The 27,875-nt window shown below is 43.4% G+C and overlaps 1 protein-coding gene across 2 annotated transcripts in view; it reads right to left on the bottom strand.

Annotated features, from left to right (window-relative positions):
- Positions 1 to 27,875, bottom strand: part of smtnb (smoothelin b) — a 52,118-nt gene that overhangs the window by 18,361 nt on the left and 5,882 nt on the right. Inside the window, exons 2-9 of one of the 2 annotated variants that reach the window (XM_080432543.1) lie at positions 16,594 to 16,751; positions 14,556 to 14,634; positions 13,843 to 13,921; positions 13,305 to 13,384; positions 6,989 to 7,091; positions 3,228 to 3,952; positions 1,827 to 1,884; positions 169 to 798 (exon numbers count right to left, since the gene is read on the bottom strand). In XM_080432543.1, the coding sequence (XP_080288669.1) occupies positions 169 to 798; positions 1,827 to 1,884; positions 3,228 to 3,952; positions 6,989 to 7,091; positions 13,305 to 13,384; positions 13,843 to 13,921; positions 14,556 to 14,634; positions 16,594 to 16,751 (1,912 nt within the window). Of the gene's footprint in view, positions 1 to 168; positions 799 to 1,826; positions 1,885 to 3,227; positions 3,953 to 6,988; positions 7,092 to 10,528; positions 10,640 to 13,304; positions 13,385 to 13,842; positions 13,922 to 14,555; positions 14,635 to 16,593; positions 16,752 to 27,875 lie in introns of those variants that run through there. The other variant, XM_080432544.1, reaches the window with a different exon arrangement.

Genomic DNA, 27,875 nt, shown 5'->3' with positions numbered 1-27,875 from the left:
GTATGTACGTTTGTACGCAGTTTACATGCAACTTCAACTGATGTTACACAGTAAAATCCTCACTGTTAATTTTATTCACATAACAAAATGGACCAGCATTGATCGGAGTATTAATCAAACTAAAAGTAACATCACTTGATCATGACTGCTAAGTGTTAATGCTCCTACCTGCTCTCTGTCCCATAGCGTTGATGGCATTGATGCGTGGAGCCATGTTGGTGATGGGTACTATGTTGCCCCTAGAGGAGGAGGTGGAGGATGAGGAGGTGGTGGTGCGCCCATCCTTGATCTCAATGGTGAGGAAGGTCTTCATGTCAGGGTCTGCTTCTCCCTGGTTGTCTTGCTGTCCAGCTAGTCTCCCTGGGGTCCTGTCTTCCTTTGAGTCACCCGAGGCGTTCCTGAGCTTTTCAGCTGGATGCCTCGTCCCGCCTGTGGCGTTCTGTGATTGGGTAGCTGAGGACAGAGGTTTGCCGGTCCCACCCACTGACTGAGGCGTGGACTTACTCTGGGCCGGGACTCCTGTGCTAGAGGAGACTGAGGTGTGAGATGTGGAGGGTGCACGTGGACCTTCTGGCCTCTCGCCACAGGTACTGGGGGATGCTGCGGCTCTGCCTGCAAACAACTGGTTGACTCTGGAGAAATTGGTCTGTCCAGTAGTGCCAGGGGCAGTCCTATTCCTCACCCTATTCTTCTGGGCTGGGGCAGGACTTGGGCTGGGTTCTGTGAACTTGCGCATCCGGTCCCGTACAGAGTTGGCCCGGCTGAATGGTTCCAGCACATCATCTTTCTTCGCAGGTGCTGTAAAGCAGAGACAGCTTGTAAGCTTGTTGTGCTATAGACATGCCGAGTAACTCTAGTAATAATTCTGTTCAACAAACACACAGAACCTAAAACCTACACGCCCCTTCAGCTTCACAGAATGACTTCATAAGCCTTAAAGCATCTCCGCTCTCAACCTTGCTGTCTCCACCTCCTCAAAAAGCTCTCTAAAAGTCCCCTTTGCTTTTTCCCACTCTATTTTCTGTTCCAGAGTGAGACCCTTTTATTTTCCTTGACTTCACCTCTCTCATTGCAGCTCTTTCTGTTCTTCGGCTTTTGTCTTACGTTCCACTGTCCACCCCCCAACATTCTCTGATGCACAGTATTTTTACACAGTGTCATCCACAATTTCTATAAAATTCTGCCATCTTTCAGAGGTTGTATGAAGTACAATCCCTTGTGACTCTGAAAGTGGACCGTTCAATTTTCACACTATCAGAGTTAAATGAACACTATGGATGTTACTGTGTACAGAGACAACTGTAACAAAGAACGAGAGAGAATGAAATGCCATGGAAAATAATTTGTGATCAACTTTGATGACATTTAAAAAGGGCTCCCTTATTGAGGCAAAAGACACGTTGCTTAGTGACAACCCAATGTTTCTGCTACATGGGACATAGCGATGAGCAACACTGTCAGAGAGAGAGAGAGAGAGGTGTGTGAGTGACAGAGTTGGAGGGAAAGAGGAGAGAGAAGATGCTGTACAGTGTTCTTTTTAGCCCTCTGTCCTCTTCCCAGCCCTCTGTGGTGTGACTGGCCCTATACGGTCATGCTGGCCCTGAGACCGCAAGAGCTCCACATGGAGGCCATTAAGCTAGAATAGATAGTAAGAGCAGGGAATCCTGATATTTGAGAAGCGGCAATAACATAAGCACTAGGCATGTCTAGTGTGATGTTATCTCACTCTCCTTCAGCTATTGCTGAAGGCAAACACAGCAAATCTCTTAAGTGAACAGAATAAATCTTCTAGCTATGGTTCTATATTTATATAATATGCTGCTCACCAGAATCCTTCACTTTGTGGAGAGGTGTGAGGAAGGGCAGATCTCTGTTTAGTTTGACCTGAGAAAGAAAGAATGATTTGTAAAAAACAAAACAAATGCCAAAAAAATAATTAATGATCTGATCATAACAATGAGTAGTTGACATTAATGGCTTAATGTACACAGGTCTGGATCCTAAAAGCCAATACATGCTCGTTCTGACGTCGAAATAAATGGCTGGTTCGGACAGGCTTTCCGAACTAGTTCTAAAGTCAGGATATCTGGGGGTGCACAGGTTATGAGACCGCCCATCAGAAGTTCGGAATTACGTCAATTTGTAGTAATAGCTTCCCCCTTTCCGAAGAAAAGTTCAGTATACTGAGCATTTTCCAGGGAAGCAAAACACATTCATGATGCCCCTACACTGGCATAAAGGGGTTCATTGGCTACAGTAAAGCACACACACACACACAAAATAATACACAGGCAGTGTTTTCATTATGTAACACTGGTGTTTGGAGTGAGGCAGTGGGCCTCTGTTCTTTTTTTAGCAGAGGGGCCGCGATGGGCCCCGGTATGTTTACAGTACTCTCAGGAGGCTGGGTATCAGAGTATATTGCAGGGAACAATAAAAGAAGTCTGGGGCCTTCGTTGGGTAAACACATCAAGAGGGACGACACAGTGGCGTCGCGGCGCCATGAGTCCCCAAATGAACAGAACATCTTGCTTGACACAAGGGAAGGAACAAACCCGGCCTCTTGCATGTTTGTGTGCTCTGTGTTCCAGGTGCAGAGAGATGAGGGGATGCAGAGCTGCTGGCCTATGATAGTGTCTATCCCTCTCTGACTGTAGGTGCGGCTAACACAGCTCTGAGGCGAAGCAGAACCAATGCACCAGAGCACAACAAAGACTTGTAACAATCCACAGAACTGAGATGCAGAGGCTGTTTGTGTAGTCAAGTAACCAAAGTAACCAAACAGGACATAACATTTGTTCAACACGATGTGTTTATAGATGCCAATGAGAGCTGGGAGTCACAGAAGAATGAGGTGTCATGTGTTATTTGTCATATAGAGAAATGGAGCGAGGGGAGAGGATGGGAAGAGAAAAAGGTAAAGAGAGAGGGAGAGAAAGGAGAGAGAGAGAGAGAGAGGGGAGAGTGAAAGCTCGGATTGCTAGTGCACATTGTGGATACTATATAGCTCAACACCCCCCTCCAGTGGTGAAGTTATGGTAAATATATTTCCATGTTGTGGTTAGACAGCTGATTCGCAAGCCATTTGTAACTCGAGAGATTGTAAAAACATCTTTACACTCCCAGAATTAAATTAATACTAAGGATTTTACTGTGTATATATAGCCATGGGTTAGGGTTAGGGTTAGGGTCTCACACCTTGATTGGTATTCATCATGATACTCTACCTTCTGTTCTTGGATTTCTGCCTTTACCATGGCACTGCCATTAACCAGGCCATTGTGGGAGCCTTGTCTCCTAGATAAAACAGATCCATCGGGCTGTTCCTGCTCAGTAATGCTGGTGGAGCAGTCCTGGCCGGGCTGATCCTGGAGGCCAACTGGAAGGCGGCTGCCGATATCCGCTTCAGAGTCAATGCTGGAGCAGGAGCCACTCATGGCCATCTCTGTATCTGCCATCAGACCCCTACCAACAGAGGACACACCCACACTCAGATCAGACATCCCCGAGTCCAGCCGTTTCCCAGACAACAGACTGGCGCTCTCTGAAGTCCCAGAGCCCAGGCGGGGTCTGGAGCTCACACTGGAATCAGAAGCACCCGAGTCCAGTCTCTGTCGGAAGCGTGACTGGGAGCCCATGCTGTGCTCCGAGGCCCCGGAATCCAGGCGGCCACGCTGAGGGGACCCTTGACTCCTGTCTGAGGACCCGGAGTCCAGTCTGGCCCGGAAAGCAGAGCCCAGGATCTTCTCTGAGGGCCCAGAGTCCATGAGGGCCCTGGGTGGCACCGAGGTCAGGCTGCGGTCCGAAGCTCCCGAGTCAGACCTCTGACGCTGGAACAGGACCAGGTCCGGCTCTGTTGGCACAGCCTCCTGTTGGGACTGGGTCAGCATTGGTCCTGGACCCTCATCTTTCACCAGGGTGTCAAGAACTAACACCATACCGGGGTTGGAGCCTACAGCAGCAAAACACAATGATAAGATACTGTATACTTGATCATGTACGATTTGATCAAAACAGGTTTGTGTGACATCATATTTTCCTGTGTTTCACTATCAGTTACTTTTACTTCTGTGCTAAACCGAACAGAATGTGGTGTTATGTTGCAGGAAGCAGTAGGTGGTGAAGCTGGAGTGTTTGATGGAAACAAAATGCTTTCGCAGCCCCTAAAGCCTCTGGGGACAAGGGCTGGAGACAAGGATATCTACTGGGGATCACAGAGGAGGCACGTGGAGACGTAGAGGGGATATAGGCATTTCCTCCAAACGTACTTCAGTTCCTGGGCAAGATTTGTGTGTTGTTGTTGTGGAATGGATGTGCGTAACGCAGTAGGAAAGGGCACAAAAGGAGAGCAGGAACACACATAAGAGCCTTAGGTGGTGAGCAGGCACAGGAAGTCTAGAAGGAAGTGGGGGTGAAATAGAGACTAGCACAAGTACTTCCCCTCCCCTTCTTTTGAAACTGTATTGCTGTGATGTCTTGTTTTTAACTCTGGATTGCTGAATCTCCTGTCTGCACAACAAAGCTATCCTTAAGTTATTAGTACCCTTGGGTCCTAATAAAGAAAACATTGACCTTGACTTAGGTCCAAAAGCCTTCTTTTCTCAGGAAATTCTACTCCAAATAACACAGCAGTGCCCACTGACCACCTGAACCCTCTCTCCAAAAACTGAGTTATAAATCAGGCGCAACTAAATATAAATCAGGCGTTTGCATTTTGATTGATGGAAAACAAGACAAATAGTCTAAAAGCTCCGCTAGCTGCTTCACAAACCATTGTATGAAAACATTTCTGCATCACATGTGATGGCACTGTCCTTATAACCAAATAGGGCTCGCAGAGTATGCATGCCTGTCATTTACAAACCAAATCTAGAAGGGAAAATTCCATTCTGGCTCGAGGCAGCCACAACAACCTCTTTCAACTTTTAAAAGACAGGGTCAAGAGTGGACATTCAACTACTTCAATTAAAGCAGCTGATTGGTTGAAACCGAGGGTTGCATAAATAATGTTTTTTTCAATAAAAACAAATATAGAACACATCAGGCACAATCTTGTCAGAAATTATGGAAAACTAAATATGCCTGGTCAAGGTTGCTGATTACTATGGTTATGTAATATAATCTGAACAAGACGTGCCAACACTACGACAACGTGAGCATATGCCTGCTTTTCTATGGGGTATTTTGAATGGGCCATTTCACAGAAACGGCTTTTACCAAACGATGGGCTTCATTCAAGTCCAATTAACCATCAGCTGAAGTGATACCCAAAACAGCCTTCTATAAACAATCACTCCATTGCCCTATGGTTTTGGCACTGGAGCACCGTCAGGTCCATTGTGAGAAATATATGGGAAAATCCCCATTTCTATTGGATAATGAGAGACTTGCTTTGTGTTCTAAAATAACCATGCAAAAAAGCCTGCACTTGTGCACTCCTCACAAAGCGCACAAACAAACAAACACCCAGGGGTCTTTATAATTTTAAGTTCAAAGTTGAGCAAGTTTACCACCCTTGGGAACTTGAATGAAGGTCAGCACATTCCAATGAGAAACTCTGTAAACAGGTCATTTCCTAAATGACAGCCTTGCCACATACCCTACAGCACAAAAATGAGGCGCAAAAGTCTGAAAAACTATTTAGGATGAGCTTCATTTTGTTTGTTAAATAAAAGTTATAGAATGATGGTACAGTATTGGGGCCAAGTACCTTATTTATTTTTATCATCTTACCGTCTGATCAAAAGACAACCACCCGTCAAGTACCACTGGCCTGCCCCGCCTATCCTGTCCTTTTCCTAGCCACAAACGTCCTGTGTCTTTGTGTATCAACAGCTATTTCAAAAGGCTCCTTCCCACAACTCCATGGCTGTTCTAAGGTGGGCCCTCGCCATTGGCCGTAGTTTCACCCTTTACTTAATTGTAAGGCAAGGATAAATCGGGGGGGGAGTGGGACGTCTCTGGGCCTTAGCTCTGTTCTGGTATCAGCTTTATATAGCAGAGGTGTGGCTGTGGGTTTCCCTCAGTCGCTTCCCGTAACCCCACTACCAGCCCTTGGTCCAGCAGGACACTGGGAGCTAAGTGAAGGGCAAACCGGGCCACACAGAATGCCATTATTATGGCTGCAAGATCCCAACACGCAAAAACCAGGCTCAGGTCAGCAAGGGTTGGGCTCACATAAGAGGGAAAAAACAACAACAACTCTAACCATGAACCACAGATGATCAAAATGAAACTGGTAGGAGTATTTCTTCATGGTTGTGCAACAAATACTTCAGGCCCTGGCCTGGGCATAGTAATTAGACAAGCGATAACTGTAAATTCATGCCATGTTTAGCAGTCATCAACAATGTATTTTGGTCTCTGTACAGCCTATTTGTATTAACGTAGGTGTGTGTACAAGTCACGAGGCTTTGAGTGAATGAAGTGCATTCATTCACTCCGAAGTCTAGTATTCTGCTTTATTTATAGCTGGGCTAACAGAGACAGTTAGTTCATTAAATGGTGTCACACTTTAAGCCAGAGGTTTTAAGTCTGTGACTGTGGGTGTCTTCAAAAAGTTAATAAAGTTGTAAAAGGGCTAAAACAGCCTACACGAATATGACCTCATGACCAACACCTCAGGAGAATGCCTCCTTTGGCAGGCTATTTTAACAAGCAATCCAGAGGAAATTGCACTGAGAGGATCAATGCAAGGATGTGTGGTGGTAGGTATAGGCAACAGAGGTGGTCAGTGTTGTGTTTAAGTTTTTAGCTCCTATCCAAACATGACCTTTAGGTGAAGGTTTACAGTATACACATGCTTTTGTATTTCAGTAGTACAACGATCCTAACAGTGGGGCATGGCTAAACATGAGAGGAACTACAGAGCCAGTCAGTATGTGTGTATGTATGGTCATGTATGTTCTGTGTAGACAGAAGGAACAACTGGCTGCTAATTTGAAGGATAGTCAGATGAAGTGTTTGGTGCTGAACAGCTGTTGCTCACCTGTCCTCTGCAGCTCTCTGCCTTGATGTGTCTGCTGGCTGCGAAACTCCGGGATCTGTGATCTGGTTCGTGTTCGCTCGCAAAAGCTCTCACGCTCAGTGTCCTGTAAAAACAACACATGCTTAGTTCATTTCAATACACTGTGCAAAAGGCATTAAGTGTTTTAATTTCTTAGTTCATGATGCCCTGCCCCTACCTCAAACCATACTGATAGGGAGTGTTCCCAGTCAGTGCCAAACTACCCATCCCAACCCTGTCAATGTACATCAGATAAGGTAACCCATCAGGTCGCCTTTTATCTTCTGCAAGTTTATTAGCAATCAACAGAGCTTTATGTTGGAGGTCAAGGTCAAACGCTCTACAAACAATAGACAGCCTTGATGAGGTCATGGTGAGAGCCAGCTTTGGCCAGCTGACATAATAAAAGCTCTGTTTTCTGCAGAAACCCCTCCCTAACCAACAAGTGGGCCAACACCATCCATTGATGCACCTGAGATGCACCCTCAACTGTGTTAGCTTTGGCAAGCTCCTCTCCTAGTAACCCCAGTTTGTGTGGAGTGGAGCATCAATCAGCATGTCATGCTCGGCCAGGTCAAAGTATAACAGTCTGGCCTTAATCTGCATTAATAAAGGAAAGTCACAGCAGGAGAGAGATCTTGATGGAGAGACGGAAACATTTTGGCATATGGAGGAGAAAAGGGAGATGTGGTGAGGGAAACATAGATGTTGCCACTACCGTTTGGTCTCTGGAGCACAACTTGGACCAACTCCACAGCAGAATCAGCTGCACAAACACCAGGCATGCCACCACACTCGCACACATGTCCAGAATATATTCTTAATCCACGAAGCTCCACCGCCTGAGAAACCTTTTTTTTTGGTCTAAATTTGTGGCTACCAGTGAAAATGGCTCTTTTGTGCACACTGTGGGTCATTCTTTAATTCAAAAATGGTACTGAAATCGTACAGCATTTGGCAAGATGCATCTAGTGTAAGAATAGTCAAACCAATGTTTGGGCTTGGTCCTGGCTTGATTCTGGAAAAATACACAGGACATGACCTTAAATGCACTGAAACTAAACAATCTAACTATACTTATGCCAGATTTACTGCCTTCCACAGCATCCAAAAGTGCTGAAAACAATCTTCCAAACACAAGCACACACACTCACCACACACACGCACAATCAGCTTTGTAAATAAGGTTATCGTTGATCAGAGACTAGCAGAGGTGTCTGCAGCAGAGTGCAAAATAAAATAGAATAAAATCACAGCATCGCATTGTGAAAGGGTCTTAAATAATCAATGCAGCGTGTGATTGCAGCTGTTTTGAATGACGGCATGTCAACAAAAAAACCTGCTCCAGTTTAAACACACCTGAAAGGTTGAGGTGAGAAAGATCTCATGCATTCTGCTCTGTTGACTATGACCTTCCACACCTGAGTGGATTACAGGACGGAATGATTCAATCAGACCCAATACAAAATGTAATCAGACACAGTCACAGCAGACAGGAACACAAACACAAGATAGGAGCCTCGGGATTATATTATTACCCTTCAGCTTAAAAAAGGGAGGAAGGTGACACACAATTAATACTTCACACAAGATGTGACTGTGAATAACATGCTATAACACCCAGGACGGTCCAGTCTGTATTTGCGAAAATGAACAACTCTCTCCCGAGAGCAAGAAACCAGAGAACCGTAGCACTAAATGTGACGTCAAAGCAACGTACAGCCTTGAGCATCTCCATTGTTAGGCTTCCATTCACGTTTCCATTAAGGTGACATCACAGATTAGGGTGCAGGACAACCTCCTCTCTCATATTTCTAGCTCGCTTTATTAATGGGTCATTAACGGTGTCTGATGATGAGGCTGGGGAAACGCAGATAGACTCTTAGACCAAACAACAGGGCTCTGTGTGCCCTCAACATAAAAGTGTCATGAGAGAAAGGTCACTTCCATGACACTTCTGAGTTTTCTTCATTCAAACAGTCAGAGGGGGATAATGGCATTTCAGCTGTAAACACAATTAAAGCGAATGACCTGTCTAAACCACCGCCTCCCTTTGTCTCTCTCCGCTCCTCTGCAGCTACCAAGAGACAGAGACAGACGGTAATCGTTTCACAGCTCCCACTAAACCACAGGGAACATATTTCTCACAGAGACCGAGGCATAGGGGTGGGGGTGGAGAGATAAAGTGGAACGTGAGCTGTAGAAGAGTTCAGGATTCTGCTGCCAACCTCCATGCTGTCATTAGTGGCTTCACGCTGTCCCCTGGCCCCTAAACAGTGGAGACCTGAAAGAGTGAAACCAAGACCAACACTTCCCACTTCTGCGCTCTGAGCCGCTCAGAGCGTCCCCCCTATGTGGCGGCTCGCGGCTTCAAACACAGATCATCCCGTCTGACCACGAGAGAACCGGTTGTGTCGGACTATAATTCTGAAAGCTCAGCCCCGTAAACATAAAAACAGCAACTGTCCTCTCTTGTGACCACAGCAAGGCGTGGGCCATCTGGAATCCTCTGAACCTTCAGAACCACAAAAAAAACCCAACAACAATGAATCAGAGGTCGAATCGTCACCGAGACACGCGGGCCTCCCTTCATCGGCCAGCGAGGACGACTGGGATCCACTATGGGATTAATGAGCTCGGTTCCAATGGGCCCATTTTCCATGAAAGCTAAATCCATCACTCCACTGATGAGGTCAGGATCTTCTTGCCTCCACGTGGATCAGAGAGGAGAAACCTGGTAGCTCATTTTCCATTACTGCACGCTAAGACCGAGGAACCACACAGTCAGCCCACCTCCAATTGAAATACAGTAGCTGGAATGAGGTAGTAATCTTTTCATCACACACACACACACACACACAACTCTGTGACTCAGTTCTCTTATTTAAAACCATCCACTGCTTTGTTGTCTGTCAGATATTTACCTGAGTATTTCCCAATCCACTCACCTTTCTGTCTGCTAAGCCCCGTTTGTCACGGATACTGGGCACAGTCCAGACAGCTCTCCCTTAAGCTGCTAATGCCTCAGGTATCTTACAACATGTTTGTGATGAGATCAGAAGACAAATAGCAATCTGGTCTGTCTATACATACAAACAATTCATAATAGTCACGCACATCCACAAACCATTTATGGCAAGGTGCTGGACCAAAAAAAGGACAATCATACAAGATAAAAAGACAGTCAACACACTGTACAACCACCTCCCACCAAACCATATATTTGACCTCTTCCAACCCACCTAGTCTACATGCACACCTAGTAAGAAACACTCAATGTACAGGGTTTAGTAACTAAATACAGTTCAGACCTGAGGCATATTATTGCTAATATTATAAATATATATAATAATGGTCTCTCATTCCAAAGACAAACCTGAAAAAAAAAAAAAATATTACACTTTCTCCACAAATTACACTTTCTCCACAAATTACACTTTCTCCACAAAAGAAGTGATCAGGTTGAGAGACGAGAGCTAGGTCCATGACACACAGCAAGATAAATATCTGATTGCCATTTACCTTCTCTCCTTGGCTGAGCTGCTGGTCTCCCTCTCTCTCAGCTGAGCTATATCCCTCACTCAGGACGTCCTCTACTCTGCCTCAGTATCCCTCAGCCACATCACACACACACACACACAATACCAACAGGCCACTCCCTTGACTTCCCTTCCCTCCCATTCTGTCTCCACGGGGCTCTCACCCTCCAACACACACACACACACACACACACACACACAGGTTAATGGGTAGCCTGGTTGACACATTAACGTTTGACACACACCGTCTTTGTTTTTGACCACGGTTTAATAATTATTATTATTTTCTTAGGAAGATATGAACTGCCACATTATTTGACACAGAATCATTTTCCAACTGGAGTTATAATTATGTTGTGTTTTTTTATTCAGACTTTCCTAAAAGAAATTAGAACAATCATGTTTTTTTTTTAACCCACAGCAAGGAGAGCCAACATTTTTTCAGCCATACGTATAATTACCGTTTTAAGCAATGTGTGTAGTATGCTTTTTCCCCCCAAACTAGGCAGATGGAAAATTTTACTTCAGTTATCCCCGCAAAATCAACAACGTGCATTAAAATATAGTCATCGATATCCACCAATAGGCTGCGGTCTTCTAGGCAAAAGCTGAGGCCAACCACTAATTGCCTGAACGTTCAACCACTGATGAAACATACACATGCTGCATACTGTACACACATGTGTCTTTCACCTGAATAAGATACTCATTTTGTTGTTGTACCATATACATAATACAACAAAATGAGTTGTATGTAAAACACTACTGCATTTTTGTCTTGATTGCACCAGCAGTCAATTCTTAAGTCAGTATTTTGTTTCTAAAGTTGGACACAGTCTACGTGCGTGATGTACGTGCATGTGCGTATTAGAGTCCTATCTGGGACGTCCATCAGCCTGGGGACAATCACACACACATCTCAAAGAGATCCGCTGCTGTGATGTGATGTGAATAGAAGGAGTCCTGCTGCCGGCGGCTGCTTGTTGGTTTTGGCCACGTCCCCAATTCCTGCACAGACTGGACTGCTGGGCCACAGCTGGTGGCCTGCCTGTCTGTCTGTCTGCCTGCTCCACTACATCCCCACCACCACCTGTGGCTCACTGCTACAGTCCAAGCACCTAAACACCTGGCATCCCTATTTTTGGCATGTCATTGTAGGTATAATAAAAAAATAATAATCAAAACTTTCAAAAATGTACAAAAACTGTTACAAAGAAAAGATTTGCCAATCTACAAGCTCGATGTGACACGTTGTGAGCTTGTAGATTGGCTGTTTTCACCGCACAACGCCACCGTACGGAAATGTATAAAATAGGGCTTAAGTGGTTAAAGGAAGTGAGGTAGATAGGCTTGTTTGAATGTCCTATGACCTCAACTTGCAACAGCCACTACCTATCTAAAAAGACTGTCTGTGACACAAAGGAGTGCGTGCAACTGACAATAATTCACACAGTGGCCATTTTGCTTGCATTGGCCATGCATTATTTAGAGTGTGGAAATCCTCCCCACCCCATCATTGACAGATCTACAATTCGAGCCATCAGATCTACACCTTTTGGGTCAAGTAGTACTCCAGAGAAAGCTGTATATCCTTATGGACCAACTCTTTACTAACATTAATGACTGTACAATTAATGTAAGCATAACTCTTCCACCAGGCATAATTTCAGTAGTAATGAGTAGAAATTAACTTTGTTTTCCCATAGAGATCCTGTCTCCAGAAATTGGACCATTTATCAAAGTGGGCCCATACAAACACTGATCAAACAAAACAGATAAGATAGCATCTACAGTAGCCTCAGACACGCTCTCTCAGCCCAATAAATCATTATCATGGGAACTGGCTTGAATACATTATCACTGCAGCAAACTAATCAACTGATCTGAAATGAAAACTTGAGTTTAACCCTGAAATAATGTTACAAACCAAAGGCAAAACACAGTACCTCACCATCCACTAGAGGGCCTGTCAACCAAAGAGAAAAGACTTGTATTGGAGTGCTTGATTAAAGGAGGCAAGAAAGAAGTGTCAGACAGGAATATAAAGTGTGATGTGTCCCAGCCCGCAAAGTTTAAATTCAATCTGTATGATTTTGTTTCATGATGAAACAATTCAAATCAGAAGGAATGCAATTACGTGTCTTATATACACACAGACTTAAATACCTCCACACTTAATCAAATTTAAGTCTAGTTTTAATTTAGAGTGGGCCTTACTGTAAGAGTGACTGCCTGTGTAGACGGGTGTGTGAAAAATGGCAGTGCAGACTGGAACACTGTCCTCATCCCCGAGGATTTACTACCTTCACTGCATGTCAGGCACAGACTGAATACATTTCTTTCTCTCTCTCTCCACATACTCAGCCAAAAATTAAGGTGCAGAAGAAACAAAACGCATTCCTGGCTTCGTGGCAGCCAGTGCATGCATGGATGTGAGTAGTGAGGCCATGGTCATGACAAAGTGTGTGATTTGAGTCACAATGCCTGTTGTTTGCTGAATTCTTTCATTGTGGCAGCAGAAAAACAACTGTGGCCACTGTTGTCGTGCAAACATGTACTCAAACACCCGCAAATTGGTCTGTGCCGGGTTTGTTTTTAAAAATAGAATGTGCACACTGCGATACAGTCCAATTTTAACAACTTTTTACACAACGTGTAATATCTACATTGGAATGCTATTACTGATTCCTGCTTCATGTATTACTTAAATGATAAATCATATCCATCTCTCTAGTAGTCCTTCTTACATATGCACTTACCGCAGTTCCCATGTTGCTTTTGGGCGCCAGGCTCTCAGTGTCCAGGTAGTGACCAGAGACTTTACTCCTGTCTAAAGTCCCTGTAAACAATAACACACACACACATGCACACACACATGCAGGAAAGGGTTACTTAGGACGTGGTTCTAGAGAATCTGTTATGGGACCGTCTCAATATCATCCTGATGTATCAGATAGGAGCTGAGGAAACCAACACAACAGAGCATTCAGATGACAGGATTATCTGAGGGGTTCCAACATGTCCCTCTATCAGGTAGCAGGATAACACAGACGTCATCACTAAAGTGTGTGTACTGTGTACGCGCGTGAGAGGTGTGTGTGTACGCGCGTGAGAGGTGTGTGTGTTCTATGCATCCCAGTGTGAGTGAGTGGTGAGGGCCTCTCACACACACAGACCAGACAGGGATCAGGAATGGTAGGAATTCACTATCTGGTTTGGCATCACAGGTAGAATCTGCATCAGTTACCACTGGTACCACACACACCCACCCACCCACACACACACACGACAACTCACCTTGCTGTTCCTTATCCCGGAGCCGCCGGATAGCCGCTCTGATCAGCTTCCTCTCCTCGTACTCACTGGCCCCACGGAGCTGCACGACAAAGCACATCAGAACCAACTCAACTCTATTCAACAAAACAAAAATACACTATTTTGCTGACCTTCAGGTTCAGTTCCAATGTCTCCCACATTCCTCCCCAAACTTTTTTTTTTAAAACATTATTTTGATCAAGCTATTTCTTCATGGTGAGGAAAGGCACCCAAAAATTATAAATCTGTACTTCAGAAACGCAAATTCAAAAGGTGGAATGTCTCTGCTGAATTTCTAACTGTATTATCGGCTGTCAAATTGAATTTAAATCAAAACACCCACCATGGTGTAAGTTGCAGGCACATTCATGCGTTTAATGCGCCCTAATAGCTCTACTTACCTCCCCTATTCCAACCAACCCCTCTGGCTTGTTTTTTGTGGTTATGATCTTGATATAGTTTGAATGTGTTTGTGCGTGCGTGCGTGTGTGTACTGTGTACATTATATCGATCAGGCAAGGAAAAGAAACACCTATGGGGACCTCCTAAGGGGGACCTCCTTCCAGGGTGGATAGGTGTACAATTGGTGCAGAGTGGGCAATATCCAAATGCGAAACAAAACAGGAAAAATCAGACTCCAATTACCATGTACCAGTATGTACCAATTTCATTGCCAGATTCTTCTCAACACTCACCAGTTTAGTAAGCTCATCAACATCTTGGATGGCCTGCAGTTTCCCAGAGAGGATGTCTAAGGAGTCACTGCGTTCTGCCCTGTGAAAAAGACATTAAACAGATCTTATGGTGCAAAGTGCAGACCGTTGGTCACTCATGGCCGACCGTGAATTTGCATCCGGGGCTGCCATACATGTACACACACAGTCAAATCCGGAATGTTAATTGAACTCTCAGAGAGATAACATTTTACACTTTAAAAATGAACACTGGCTGTGGGGTCTATGGAGCTATGGGGCTTTTAGCGACACCATGCTAAGCTTTGATGGCTATATGGCAGAAAGGAAAAAAATCCAAGAGAGAGCAAATTCCAAGAGAGTATTCTCTGAGCCAGGAGAAAACTATCAGCATTGGGAAGAGATTATTACCAAATCCAGAGTGGAAAAAGTGACAGCTTAGCAGGAATGAAGGAGAAAACACATAGTTCCTGACAAAGGATCTTATACTCCTTCTTTTTAACCTCACATTTCAGATTTTTTTTTGGGTCCTGCTTTCATGTTGGTTTCTATTACTCATACGCTTGCTTTCATTCTCTCCTCCTCCTCGCCTCATTGGTATTAAAGGATGTGTGGAATGTCGCAGAGGAATATTTCAAATTCCACCAGTGAGAAGCTCAGGATAATATAACTTTCAGAAAGGGTTTGTTTGTGTTTGTGTGTGTGTGTGTGTATTGATCAGTGTCCCTCAACAACATGTGTTCACGTGCAGCCATGTGCACTCTCTCTAGGAGCTTTGGAGAGGCGCCTCTGTTGTTATTGTAACCCAAGTAATCTGGAAACAGTGGCAAATGGAAGTGATTAGCCAGCAGCCACTGGTCTTAATGGGATCCAGTAGCAACGGGAGGGAAGTGGAGGGTTGGTTACTCCTTTTCACATCAATCCCAGCCTTGTGAAATCTGTGCTCTATCCCTGGGACCAGATGCTTAGGGCCCTGCCCCTGGCCTTGAACTAGAGCCAGTCATTAATTAACCACTTAAGCCCTATTTTATACTCCGTTGGGACGTCGGTATCGCATGAAAATAGCTGATCTGCAAGCTCACAGTGTTGTTGTAGATCACACAAGCTTGTTTGTATATTTATATATATTGGGTATATTTTAATTTAATTGATTTACATTTTTGACAATAATGATGCCCAAAATAGGGACGCCAGGTTGAAAGTGGTTAACAAGCCTGAAGACAAATATTAAAAGATGAAGCAATCGCACACTTGTGGCTTCAATGCAATGGTGAATGAATTATACAGAAACCAATGTTTGGATAAACAAAGCCTGAAGCCACCACGGAAAGTCGTTATTTTATATGCACTGAGACGGAAGTAGAGACCATCAAAACAATATGACAAAACGAAAACCATAACGATTAGAGCAACACAAAGGAGGTGTTGCTCATTCAGAGCCTGGTAGTTCTGCTTGAAATTAGAACAGCCAATGAAAAATTAAAGTGTGTTTAATGGCAAAATGATGACAATGTCACTGAGGTCACACTGTTGTTTTTTCCAACTACAACAGCTAAGTGACCACTCCTGTTGGCTATGCATCGCTGAACCGGTAAAAGGCTAATTAGCCTCTAAATGGTCCAATAAAGACAAACAAATGAATGGCACAAAACTACTTCTCTCATGGGATGTGTTTTAACTGCTTAATAGAGTAACTTAATGAGGTCAAGTATGGCAATGTGACTTGAAGATGCAGTAGAGTTACATATTAAAATAATAACTATTACATAATAAAGGAATAGAAAATCTTCAGTGGTGTTGTTTTCTCCTGCCCTTAAAGATTCCCCTGCATGACTTTTCCAGACTTCCAACTCTGCAGCCTCCTTTCCCTTGAGGGGTTTGGGGAATGCTGCATCTGGGCCTGTGTGTTGTTCCAAAGTCTCCAGCTCACCTGGCCTAGTGCAGTTTGTCATTATACTACGACAGGATGGTCCACGTGCTTCAGTGTGTGTGTGTGTGTGTGTTTGTGCATGACAGTGTGTGTCTGTGTATGGAGTCACACCTGTGCTGGTTTTCCTTGTCCTCTTGTGGGTTGAGTCGCGTGGGACGGAAACGCTTGCTTGCCAGGGCGGCCTCCATGTCTTCGATCTCCCTCCTCCTCACATCCCGAATGGCTGAACGGATGAGGCGCCTCTCGTCCAGATCCATCGTTCCATCCAACTACCGGCACATGGCATTCAAACAGAACCAAAAAAAGATGAGTCTCCTGCAGGTGTCAAGACAGCCTGTGCAAGACAGTCGGCCACATGGCATACAGAGTTCACGGCCATGACCTTCACACTCAACCGCCACATCTCAGAATGAAAGCACCACACAAGCATGGTCGCATCTGAAACACCACATCAAAATGACAAATTCCAAAACTGACTAAAGGAGGTCACAGACTATTTTAAGAGTAAAGAAAGTGGTAATTATAAATTGTGTTGCTGAAAAGCATGGACCAACCACATTGCTCTTACAAAGTTCTGTGACAGTTCACGTCAGAGGCCTTCTGTTCGGAAGTTCATCTCAACATCCTCTTGAGAAACAAGTTTGAGAGCCAACCTACAATCGTCTGGCGTTCCTCGCACGGTACTAACAGTAGCCCTGTCACCCTGTCGTCGCCCTCTGTAATTAACCCTCACAAAACGAGCTTGTTAAGACAGTCGTTTACAAGAGAGGGCAGACATCTGGCTGCTCTGCCCCACCAAACACGCATGGCCGTCCAGCTGCATATCAAGTACAGTGCATTTTAAAAAGCATATCTGAGATCGGTCCTAGACAAATGGTTCCTTTACATTTTCTTGATTTGCTTTTCATCATATATAGAGCTAGGCAATGAAGCAGCCGATGTATCCCGTTTGGTGCGACAGAGTAAAAATGTATACTGATACATCTGTGTCATCTAAATTCAATGAATGGGTTAAAACTGAATGCAAAAACAATTCAGAAATAAAAAGATAACAGTTTCACAGACCCAATATAAATACTTTAGGTCGGTCCTTAATATGGGATTGGTATCACGATTGTTTTCAAAAGCAGTGGGCGTAAGTTTGTTACTGCTGGTTTTCTCGGACGTTCAAGCCTATTCAATTAATTTTAAATAGATGTCCCCAGACTTATCAGTAGGTGGAGATCTCTGATCGTCTGGCTATGTAGACTTAAGGTAGGGTAAGTGATTTTCTTTGGTTAAAATAAGTGTTAAATAGCTCTACAGTCTGATAGTACTCATTGCTATAGAGTGTTTGTTCAGTAAAATGAGTCTCCTTGTCTCTCCAGCTCTCTATAAAACAGAAAATGCATTTTCGTTTCAGTTTCAGTTTCATTTGCAATTTTATCCAATCAGGATAGAGAACTCAATCAGAATATAGATTAAACAAGTGAAATTGGAAGTGATGACACTAAGAAATGAGCATGCAAAATTGGAACTGGAACACTATAAAAAATTAAGCTTAAAAATTGGTACTTTCTCCTGATTGGCTGAGATTTTGACACCTACCGGAAAATGTATTTTCTGTTTATTAAAGAGTTGGAGAGACGGGGAGACTCCTGTTACTGAACAAACACTTCATAGCAATGATTACTATCAGAATATAGTGCTTTAACCTTTTAACAAAATACTTTTTGTTTTAACCAAAAAATATCACTTACCCTACCTTTAATTGAGCTTTAGTCATAAGAGCCTCGCTGGAAGTCAGCAAAGTTTTATACTGTAGTTTGGCAGCAACAAGTGATTTAGCTTCAATAAAGTGTGAGGACAGGACCACCTGAGTGGGCAGAGAATGAAAAACAGACATAGGAATAGCAGGCTGCAGCAGAGTTTTTTCTGCTCTTATAGAGTGAAGCTAGATGCACCCTGTTGTCCAGGTCAAAATACTGCACTCTCTTTTCTCTTCTCTCAGTAGCCAGGCTGTGCTGGCTCTTTAAGGATAAACTGTAAATCTGCACACCAAAAATTACAGCATTACAACATTGCATGGCGTCTCTATTCTGATGTAAAAATAACTTGTATAACATTAAAAGTAGACACACTAAACATAGTATACACAGGAATCATTGTCCTGGATTAAACAGCCATGAATTGTTGTTAGTGTCAAGCTTGTGGCCAGCTCCAGCCAGTAATAGTGGCCGTCTGGCCAGGTTGTGAAATGTGACTACTGTGTGTGGTTGAGCCAGGTTTGGCCACATTCTAAAGATGGTATAGCTGCTGCCTTGCTTATGAGCCAGACACTCAACCTCACAGCTAAACTAGTTTGTGGAAAAAAAGCATGAGACAGAGGAAGTGGCCCACTTAGCAAATTACTTTTGAGACATTCACGTCTTTTTGAGGGACACTTAATGCAACAATCTGGACATTTTCTTTCTTCCATTTTCCCTCCAATTTAGTCATTATGCCAATTCCCAGTCAGCCTCCCCCCATGTGTAGTCCCTGTCACTGCCAACCTAGAGCTGGTGTCATGTGGGAGAATATAGACAATCACATCTCATTCGATACATATTAAGTCACCAGCCCCTTCTTTTCAACTGACAGTGAAGAGTTTTACAGGGAGGACGTCGACGTATGCGGAATGGCTATTCCTCTCACTTCCAACTTGTAGGAGTCGTAATGCAGCACAGAGATCGCCCTCCCTGCCTGGCTTCTCACTACAGTAGGTAGATGCACCACCATCTATCTACTCATCGTAGTTCATACATTGCAATGGCTTCTCTCTGTTGGAACTCCCAACATGTCTCGTCCAACTTGGGAGAGATATAAACCGTATGGATTTTAAGCTTTAAGTTGTCGTTTCTTTCAAAGAGCAGAATAATAATTAAGGTGTGCGTGTCTGGAATTATGTCTGTAACACACTCACGCACACGCGCACACACACGCCACCTGCTTTAATGTGACAGCCTGAAGCATGGGAGGGTAGAGGGAGCTCTCTCTCTCTCTCTCTCTCATGTCATGTGGGAGACAGATCTCAGTGGTTTGACAGCAGGAACCTGTCAACACATGCAGATGAACAGCAACTTCACCTCTGACAGACAGCACACATACATCTCTACACTCACTGCATTCATGCTACCCACCTGCTAGACAGAGCACTTTGTGTTATAGCAGCCTACTGATTTTTAATTGTGTGTGTAGTAGGGTCTTTTTGGGGCTTTTAGGCAAAAAGCCTCACACATCTGATGAGTTGATAGGGGGAACAGTGCACCCCCTGCCAGGCCCAGAGGGGGAGTTCTCATGAGAGAGGGAAGGGGTCAGCGGGTTTGAGGTCTCTCTGTGGTTTGGTAAAATACACAACCCCAGCTTCACTAGCTCAAGGGGGCTCTCCTACATACTGCAATTTGTGGAAATTCAGAGCGCTGAGCTGACTAAAAAACAGAATGGGTAAGTGGAGAAGGCAATTAGGAAAAAAAAGAAGCAAGGAGGAACAGAGGATATGAGACAGAGGAAGGGACTCAAGGGAGGGGCAAAACGTAGTGGTGAACACATAAGATAGGATGGCAGGCAGAGAGGAAGACAGAGGAATTAAGAAAAATGAGACTGAGCCATGCCTAAAAATGGGCAGACGAGAACAGGGTGGGAAAGGACCAGGCCTCACACAGGTCATTCTTCACATTCCTGCTGACTCACAAGGAGAGACAGCCTAGTGAATTCAGAGTACACAGCAAAGATCCTGAGTGTTAATTTCACACTTTGAGAGTTAAATGACACTTTCAGAGTTCAATTACTGATGAGTAGTGATTATAATGTTATGATCCTGGTTATAGTCTATATCCTGCCAAGTCTTAAGCCTGATCTATACTTCGTTGTACAGCACCGAAAATGATCAGCTATTGTCAGCACGTGACAGTGTCGTACAACGAAGTATACATTTAGGAATTATAATTGACCGATTCATTTGTTCATTATTCAAATAGATGAGTGAGACAAACTACTCAAGACAATGTTAACAGCTGCTTGGCATTTCTCAACAGACCACATTATGTTGAGATACATAAGAATGTGCAGAGAGTTGTAAACAGAGAGCTAAATCAAATAAAACATCAGTCTGGAACAATAAAAAATAATTAAATAAGGTTAGGACTTCACTTTAGTTGAGATCATCCCTCTCTCACGTGATAGGCTGCCAACAACTTGCTGTCCAACTCAATTACAGGAACCTTTTCCAACACAAGCAGATCAAAGGTTATTAAGACCACAAGGTAACCACAAGGTAACACTAATGATCATACTAAATGCCAAACTTGTGATCATCAGTACAGAGTACACCGACTTCCACCTGCCCTAACAGCACATATGCCAAACATATTCAGATGGTCCAAACAGTTGATACTGCTTCATCTCAAGTCATCTCTGATTGCGAGTGTGACATGCATGCTGCTGATGACGCAATTGGCACAAGTCCAGAGCAGTACATGGCTGTCCTTCCGACTGTTAAAAAAAGGAGGGATTTTACCGGCCAATAACTTTGGCCCTACACAGGAAGGTAATGAGGATCGCCCAATCAAAAGCACATAACACACACCTTTAACTTGGGCCTCTGCCAAAGAAAACATAAAATAACGGTTAAAGGACCAGAGACGGAAACACATTCATGTTGACTCAGAATGCTTTTGACATAATCCCCCGATGAGGCTAACCAGTACAGAGAGCGAACTGTGGCTGTGGCAGAGGAAAAAAGTGTCAAACGGGAGGGATAGAAAGGGGGAAAAAAAGGTCAGAGTCCTGAGTTACACATTGACACCCTCACACCAATGACAGCATTTTTCAAATGCAACCAAAGGCTTCTGGGTAACCAACCGTCACTCTAGTCAAAAAGTAAGAAAACACAGGTGACCGTTGCTGAGCCAGACAAACAACACTTTGTACTGCAACAGTTACTGTAGCCACTGAGCACCTGCAGAGTAAAGTCCCGAGCTTTCATTTAACACAAGGCCGGCCCAGGATTTTACTGTGTACCACCTCTTGATATCATTACGCCCCTAGAATTCCCAGAGCGTGGTGGTGAGAACAAAAGGAAACAGGAACACCCTGTCACGGTTAGCAGGCAGGAAACGTGCATTAGCCAGGTAACTGAGATAACAAAAGCACTTAAGCAGGTCACACAGCATGTTTCACTGAAGAAGACACCGTCATAAACACATCATCAAGCTGTCAGCCCTCTGAATCACACCAGTGTCCCGTTGTGATTACGGTCTAGACAACTGAGGAAGTTGCTGTCACACAGGTGGCCTTGGTACTAGAGTCACCTGAGTCAATGAATGGGACAGTCTGACAGTCTACAGGGATGGGCTAATGCCTAATTTAAACTCTGTAGTACAAGGTTGTTGTTGCTTGCCAAAATTAATTGCTCTACAAGCTAACAACAACAAGATAGTTGTTGGCTTACAGATCAGTGCTTTTTGGCAAGATTTAGAAAGATGAAGATCTTTTGAACGCTAGCAGTAATAACTACCCCTGTATTTTGTTCTATAAGAAATTAAAATGATTACTTTAAGGAATTTCAACCAATTCGTTTTGTCCACTGTCTGCAACCACTTCATCATTGTCACTAATAGTATAACCTAGATAAACCTGAATGACAAATCTTGCCATGTCACACTGTGATTAAGAGCAGATATCACATTAATGTTGCATAAATGGACTTGGGATGTTATGCAGTGCTCTTCTGGCCAAAACATGTTTTCTTTGGAAGCAAAGTTCTGTAAGCCAAATGTCATCAGTAATGCCACTCACTAAAGGATGACTCCAGAGGACTCTTCCTAGCCTGGGATCCAGACTGATTCGCTTCATTTGGCAGGTTTTTTCTCACGTCGCTTCTTTATTCTTTGTTGATGCGAAGTGAGAAGGAAAAAAAAATTGCTGAACGGCGCAAATCAGTCTGGATTCCAGGCTACATCATTCCTGCCTCAGTTAATCCACTATGCAAAACACAGATGCTTTTTAAATATTGTTTAAATAAGTCACTTATTTTATCTGGATATGTAAATGATCCCTTTCAATTCAGCAAGTTTATCAAGAAGGTTTTGTTTTTATATTAAATACACTGAAATGCAGTAAATATACTGAACTGCAGTAAATTGGTTGGTTAGGCTAATATGTTTCTTTTAACTGTGCACTATAACAATTTTGTGTCATAAATTCTACCTATAATTCAACACAGTGTTACATTAAGCATGTGAAACTGGAGACATTACAATTGAACTGAGTTACAACGGTACTATAAAGCAAATAGTATTAGTAATTATAACAAGCTTAGATTCATTTATTATAACCCCAAATGTATTGTCTTATTACACCAATTACAGAAAAGGAATACATAACAAATAAGTACCAGAAATTCCAATGTTTTTATCAACTGAACATTTCTGATCTACAGGCCTCCGTTCTGAAGCAAGCAGGAGTACAAAACCACATTCGCCAACTATAAGCTAGTTCCAGTCTAGTCCCATCTCTAACTTTCCCCTCCACTGCAGAAACAGGTCACCCCATCAGCCAGATCTTTACTATAATGTGACTGAGTTCCGGAGCTACAGCAGAGGGGGAGGTCACAGATGAGGCTAACACAATCCAGAGTCCTGATAGAAAGACAATAGCTTATTCTTATCTCCAAGATGTACTATCTAGGGTGAACAGTGAACAATACAACAGATTCTTGTTTGCGTTTGTCTGTAGGCCTATCACTATCTACTGGTCTGAGCAGTTGAAAAGGTCAAAGTACCAGTCTCCCTGTGGCACTGAGTCACAGTCACATGGGTAGACCAGCAACCTGCTCCTCTACTACAGTGAGTCACACTACACACTACAGGCTACATCACCGCCTGGTGCACGGAGGGAATCCCTCCTCCCCTTCCTTCTCCTGCTCCCAACCCCATCTAGAAGCACAATAACAACCTCCGGGCTCTGTCCCGACCTTTTGACTGACAGCAGTGTGCAATTTGTGCCGGCCTCACTTGCCGTTTTTGTAGTTTACCACTTTGTAAACTGTCAGTTGACATGCATAATGTGTATGGACATACAGACACCACTAAAAGGCTTTAAGTGTCATTCTACTGTACATGATACAAAAAAGGCATGCGTGTTTGTGTGCACGTGCCTGTGTGTGCACACGTGCCTTTGTGTGTGAAATGAGGGTGAGACTAATAATTTCCAGAGCAGGCTGAGGTTAGAGTGCAGCCAGGCAGCAGATCGGATCAGAGCTTTAAAGCTCCAGTGTCAGAACTATGGGTGAATTTGCCCGTATAAGGACACAGGACACTCCTTGTAACAGAGCTCTAGTAGATTACCAGCTGCCACTGAGGGAGCCGGAGTGGTACAGGAGATAGACGTGAATAAACAAACAATTGCATAGTTCATGTTGCCCTGCTCTTGTCACTAAAACAACCCATGAAGCTGTCTGCTACCTGTCTCTGCATCTTAGGACAGAACTCAAGTCCATCATAACATTCACTTAAATCATTTCCCCCAACACCGCGGGCAAACAATGTACTGTATGCACACAGTGGCCTGTACACAAACACCACACCCTTCTAGATGGGAATATAATCATATAATGAGCATAACTCTGTATGAGACTGCTGGATTTTCTGAATAGCTTCAGTAGCCGCTGGGGTAGGAAAAAAAAAACCTATGAATTGAATCAGAAGAAATGAGCTTAGGTTGTTAATTGCTATACTGCCCGGTGTGTAGGCCTATCCAGTGTCTGTGGCACTGGCAGGGGAAGGAGAACCATGAGAGTGGCAGAGTGAAATGGAGAAACAGGCACAAGACAAAAGCATTGGGATCGAGCTCTCTGTCTCCAGCAGGACGTGTGTGGGATAGCTTATCCCTCACTAAGAACTCGGTATTAGGATGTTAGGCCAGAGGCCCAGAACAAACCTGGGAAAACAATGACTCCTTTACACTTCAAAGAGCAGGCATAAAGAAAGGACAGATACAGGAATGCATTGTGGGTCGGAGTGGGGTACGGTATGGGGCATCAACAATGCACTGACTATAGGATGGCAATGACGCACTGGAAACAGATCTGAGCCTCATGCAAGCACAGTGTGAATTAGAGCCCGACCGATATATAAGTTTATCCGATATATCAGCCATTATTTGACAACATCGTTGTGCATCATTGTGGACTCTAGTGTAAATGTGACTGACAGTCCTACAGGTCGCAGACGCTACATTGGCATGTTGATTAATCATTGAAGAGTTAAGGCGGTTACACACCGGCGAATATGCGAATATACGCAAAATTCGGACTCGTTCCGAATAATTAAAAGACGCTTTTTCGCTTCGCTTTTTCGCTCCATTTACGCTTGCATTGACTTTATAAGGTTTTTTAAAAAAAACGTATTATTCGCATGAAAAAATAGCCCCGGTGTGCAAGGACCTGTACACTAGCTTGTGCAGAGAAAGAAGCATCCCTATTCTGGGCATGTAATAATGAATAGGCAAACATTTGTCAAAAGTGTGGATAAACATTCGGCAAAAATAGATGAACATTCGGCAAGCATGTGGTGAAAATAGCAAATCTACAAGCAACACAAGCTTCTTGTACATTGGCTATTTTCACTGTTTGACCAACAACAAAAGTATAGGGTTCACTTCATGTGTTAAAAGTTAAATCCTGTTTTTTATTGTTCTTGAAAATACCTTATGTGAGGAAAAAACTGCAATAAACAGATGTTAGAGAAAGTTAAAACACTTTGCCTTACAACATGTGCTGAAAGTGTTGTGCGATGAGGTATAAATTAGTCGTGGCTGCTTAAACACCATCAAGACCTTCTCAAAGAACCTTCAGTCAGACTTTAGAAATCCTGAATGTAACATTGTGGAGTCAAAATAACACTTCGTAGTTTACTGTATGGGTTGAACCAACCTTCTGAATAAGAGAGGGTCAAACTAGACTTGACTGACCCATTTCTACTGTTCGTATGGCTCCACACTATCAGGTTAGACGAGAGAGAGAGCACGGATCCAGGTCAGACCACTGACTGGTTAGGATGATTCTTCTGGCCTACATTTTGTTGCTGGTCGTCTGATCAAATGGTTTCATATGTAGGTCAACAGAGGCACAAGGAGCCCTCTATTTTTCTCATTCAATCTGCCCAATGTGATACCGTTTTCTCGGTTTGCTGTCATTACGCTCACCCGCTACTAATCAAATGCTTGTTCACTGTCAACAGGCTTAGTCACGAAACATTATACAAAGACATCTATTTTTATAAATCTGTATTTTGAAATTAAATTACATGTCTTTGTGCTTAAGTAATTGAGTAGTCATGCCTGAAGATCAGAAGCCTAATTAAGCCCAACTAGTCAGCCCTTGGCCGGGGAAGGGATTCGCCTTTGAATGAGGTAGATTGAGATTCTTGGCTTATTTATACTTAGTCAGATGTATTCTATTGATGACATTGAGATCGGCAACGTTAGACCACCTCTATAGACACCGCCTTACTATTTTCCTATGGTATCAGTTCACTTTTTGCTACATAAAACTCTCCCAAGTTCTCAGTTTACATTTTCTTTTGTTGTTCAAACTTTGGTTTGTTATTGTCACCGTACCTAGCCTTTGAGCATTCCTTTTTTCCATAGTCAACTACATGACAGAAAAGCTGTCTATAACCTGTTATTAGCTTTTACGAGTATAACAGAACACACACAGCCATGTGGAATGCCCGCCATAAAAAAACGTCCAGTTGGCATTAAATTGGTCCATTTCTTCACTTCAGCTGACATTGTTCTTGGAGCAGACCCAGACCTGCAACACGATGAGGTGACACCGACTCCAAATATGGCACATTGCTCACAAGTCACACTTAAAGCTGTGGGTGACTGCCTGGCTCTGTTGGTTTAATTATTGAAAAGCATGGAGGTGAGGTGGTATGAAATACCAAGTTTGAAAATAATTTGATGCTTAAAGTAATACTAGGTAACGTAACGTTTTCAACAAAACTGGCAAAAGTTTCACAACACCCACTCCATGAATTTCACCCCCGGAAGCCTTTTATTTATATATTTTGTATTGAACGCTGTCGGGGGGGACTTTCCCGGGAAAATGACGTCATCTGGCCAGAAAACGGAACTACCGCAACGGTTTCCTGTTTGGCCAGGAACTACCGCGCTAATAACAAAAAGGAACCTCATGCTGATTTTAAGAGAATGTAGGATTGGAAGATCGAAAAAGAACAGAAAAAGAAAGCACAGCTCATGGTAACTAATGCTCCACTGGCTAAGAGAAACGATCCGCAGATAGTATAAAACAATTAAAAGATCGCTTTTTGAAACGCTTCCGGCTTCCGGTGAAAACAAATGGAATTCTGGGTAATCGAGGACTACGTAAATTGTATGCAGTGACGGTAGTGACCAGCAGAGGTTGCTAAAAATCGTTATTTGTGAATCTGCATTGTACAACTTTAAGAACTAGAACACTTTATCCTGCTACATTCATCAGACCCAGTGATACCAACTCCTCTCATCTAGACAGACAGAGCAAGAGACAGACAAAGCAAAACAACTTTTAACAAATGAGCTGTGTATATTTCGAGAAATCCACCTCTTTAAACACAGAAGGGTGGAAAGCAAAACATCAACATCCGTTGGACAATTTCTGGTGGATCTCAGGAAATGCCTCTGTCCGGAGGGATTCAGAGAGGAAGGCAAAGAAACACAGTCCTATTCCATCTTTGACTACTCAGTCTATACCACTCTACTCCTCGAAAGAAACCAAACCATACTTCAGATTTGCCTTTCAAGTACATTTGATTTATTACTACAAATGTACAGCTTTTTGTGATTTAGTACATATAAAAGATCAAAACCGCTATCAAATACATTTCAGTTAAAGCAGACATTTCCCACCATAATGGTTTGGCCTGTAGTTAATTACTCATGCTTCTCTTTTTCTCACTCACAGAATGTTATTTCTCCAAACATAATGTATAATCTCCTCCGGCATTTAGAAAAGGCCAAACACAACCATTAATAAGTCATGCTGTGCATAAGTTTCATGTACACGGTTATCTCCAAGGTACTCACCATCCGTGAGACGCTATGAATAGATAGAGACTGTTAAAACAGTCAGATAAGAGATTAAAGATCTCCTAAATCTTTCTCCTGAGTCCAAAGCACCTGCTACATGTATCTGACTCAGGCCACAGGGTGTGTGACAAGAAGATACAAACAGATGTTTTTCAAAACTCTGGAACCCTTAAGCGTGAGGTAAGATTCAGAACAGTGGGCAGCTGGGGATACATAGCACACCTTTAAGTCTTTTTCCAGATTTTTCCATTTGGCAGGGTGTTGCTTCTAGACAGATGGGG

This window comes from Gymnoscopelus braueri, assembly GCF_963280865.1.
Source record: "Gymnoscopelus braueri genome assembly, chromosome: 7".
In the NCBI taxonomy this organism is placed as follows: domain Eukaryota; kingdom Metazoa; phylum Chordata; class Actinopteri; order Myctophiformes; family Myctophidae; genus Gymnoscopelus; species Gymnoscopelus braueri.
This window is presented reverse-complemented; position numbering and strand designations above follow the sequence as displayed.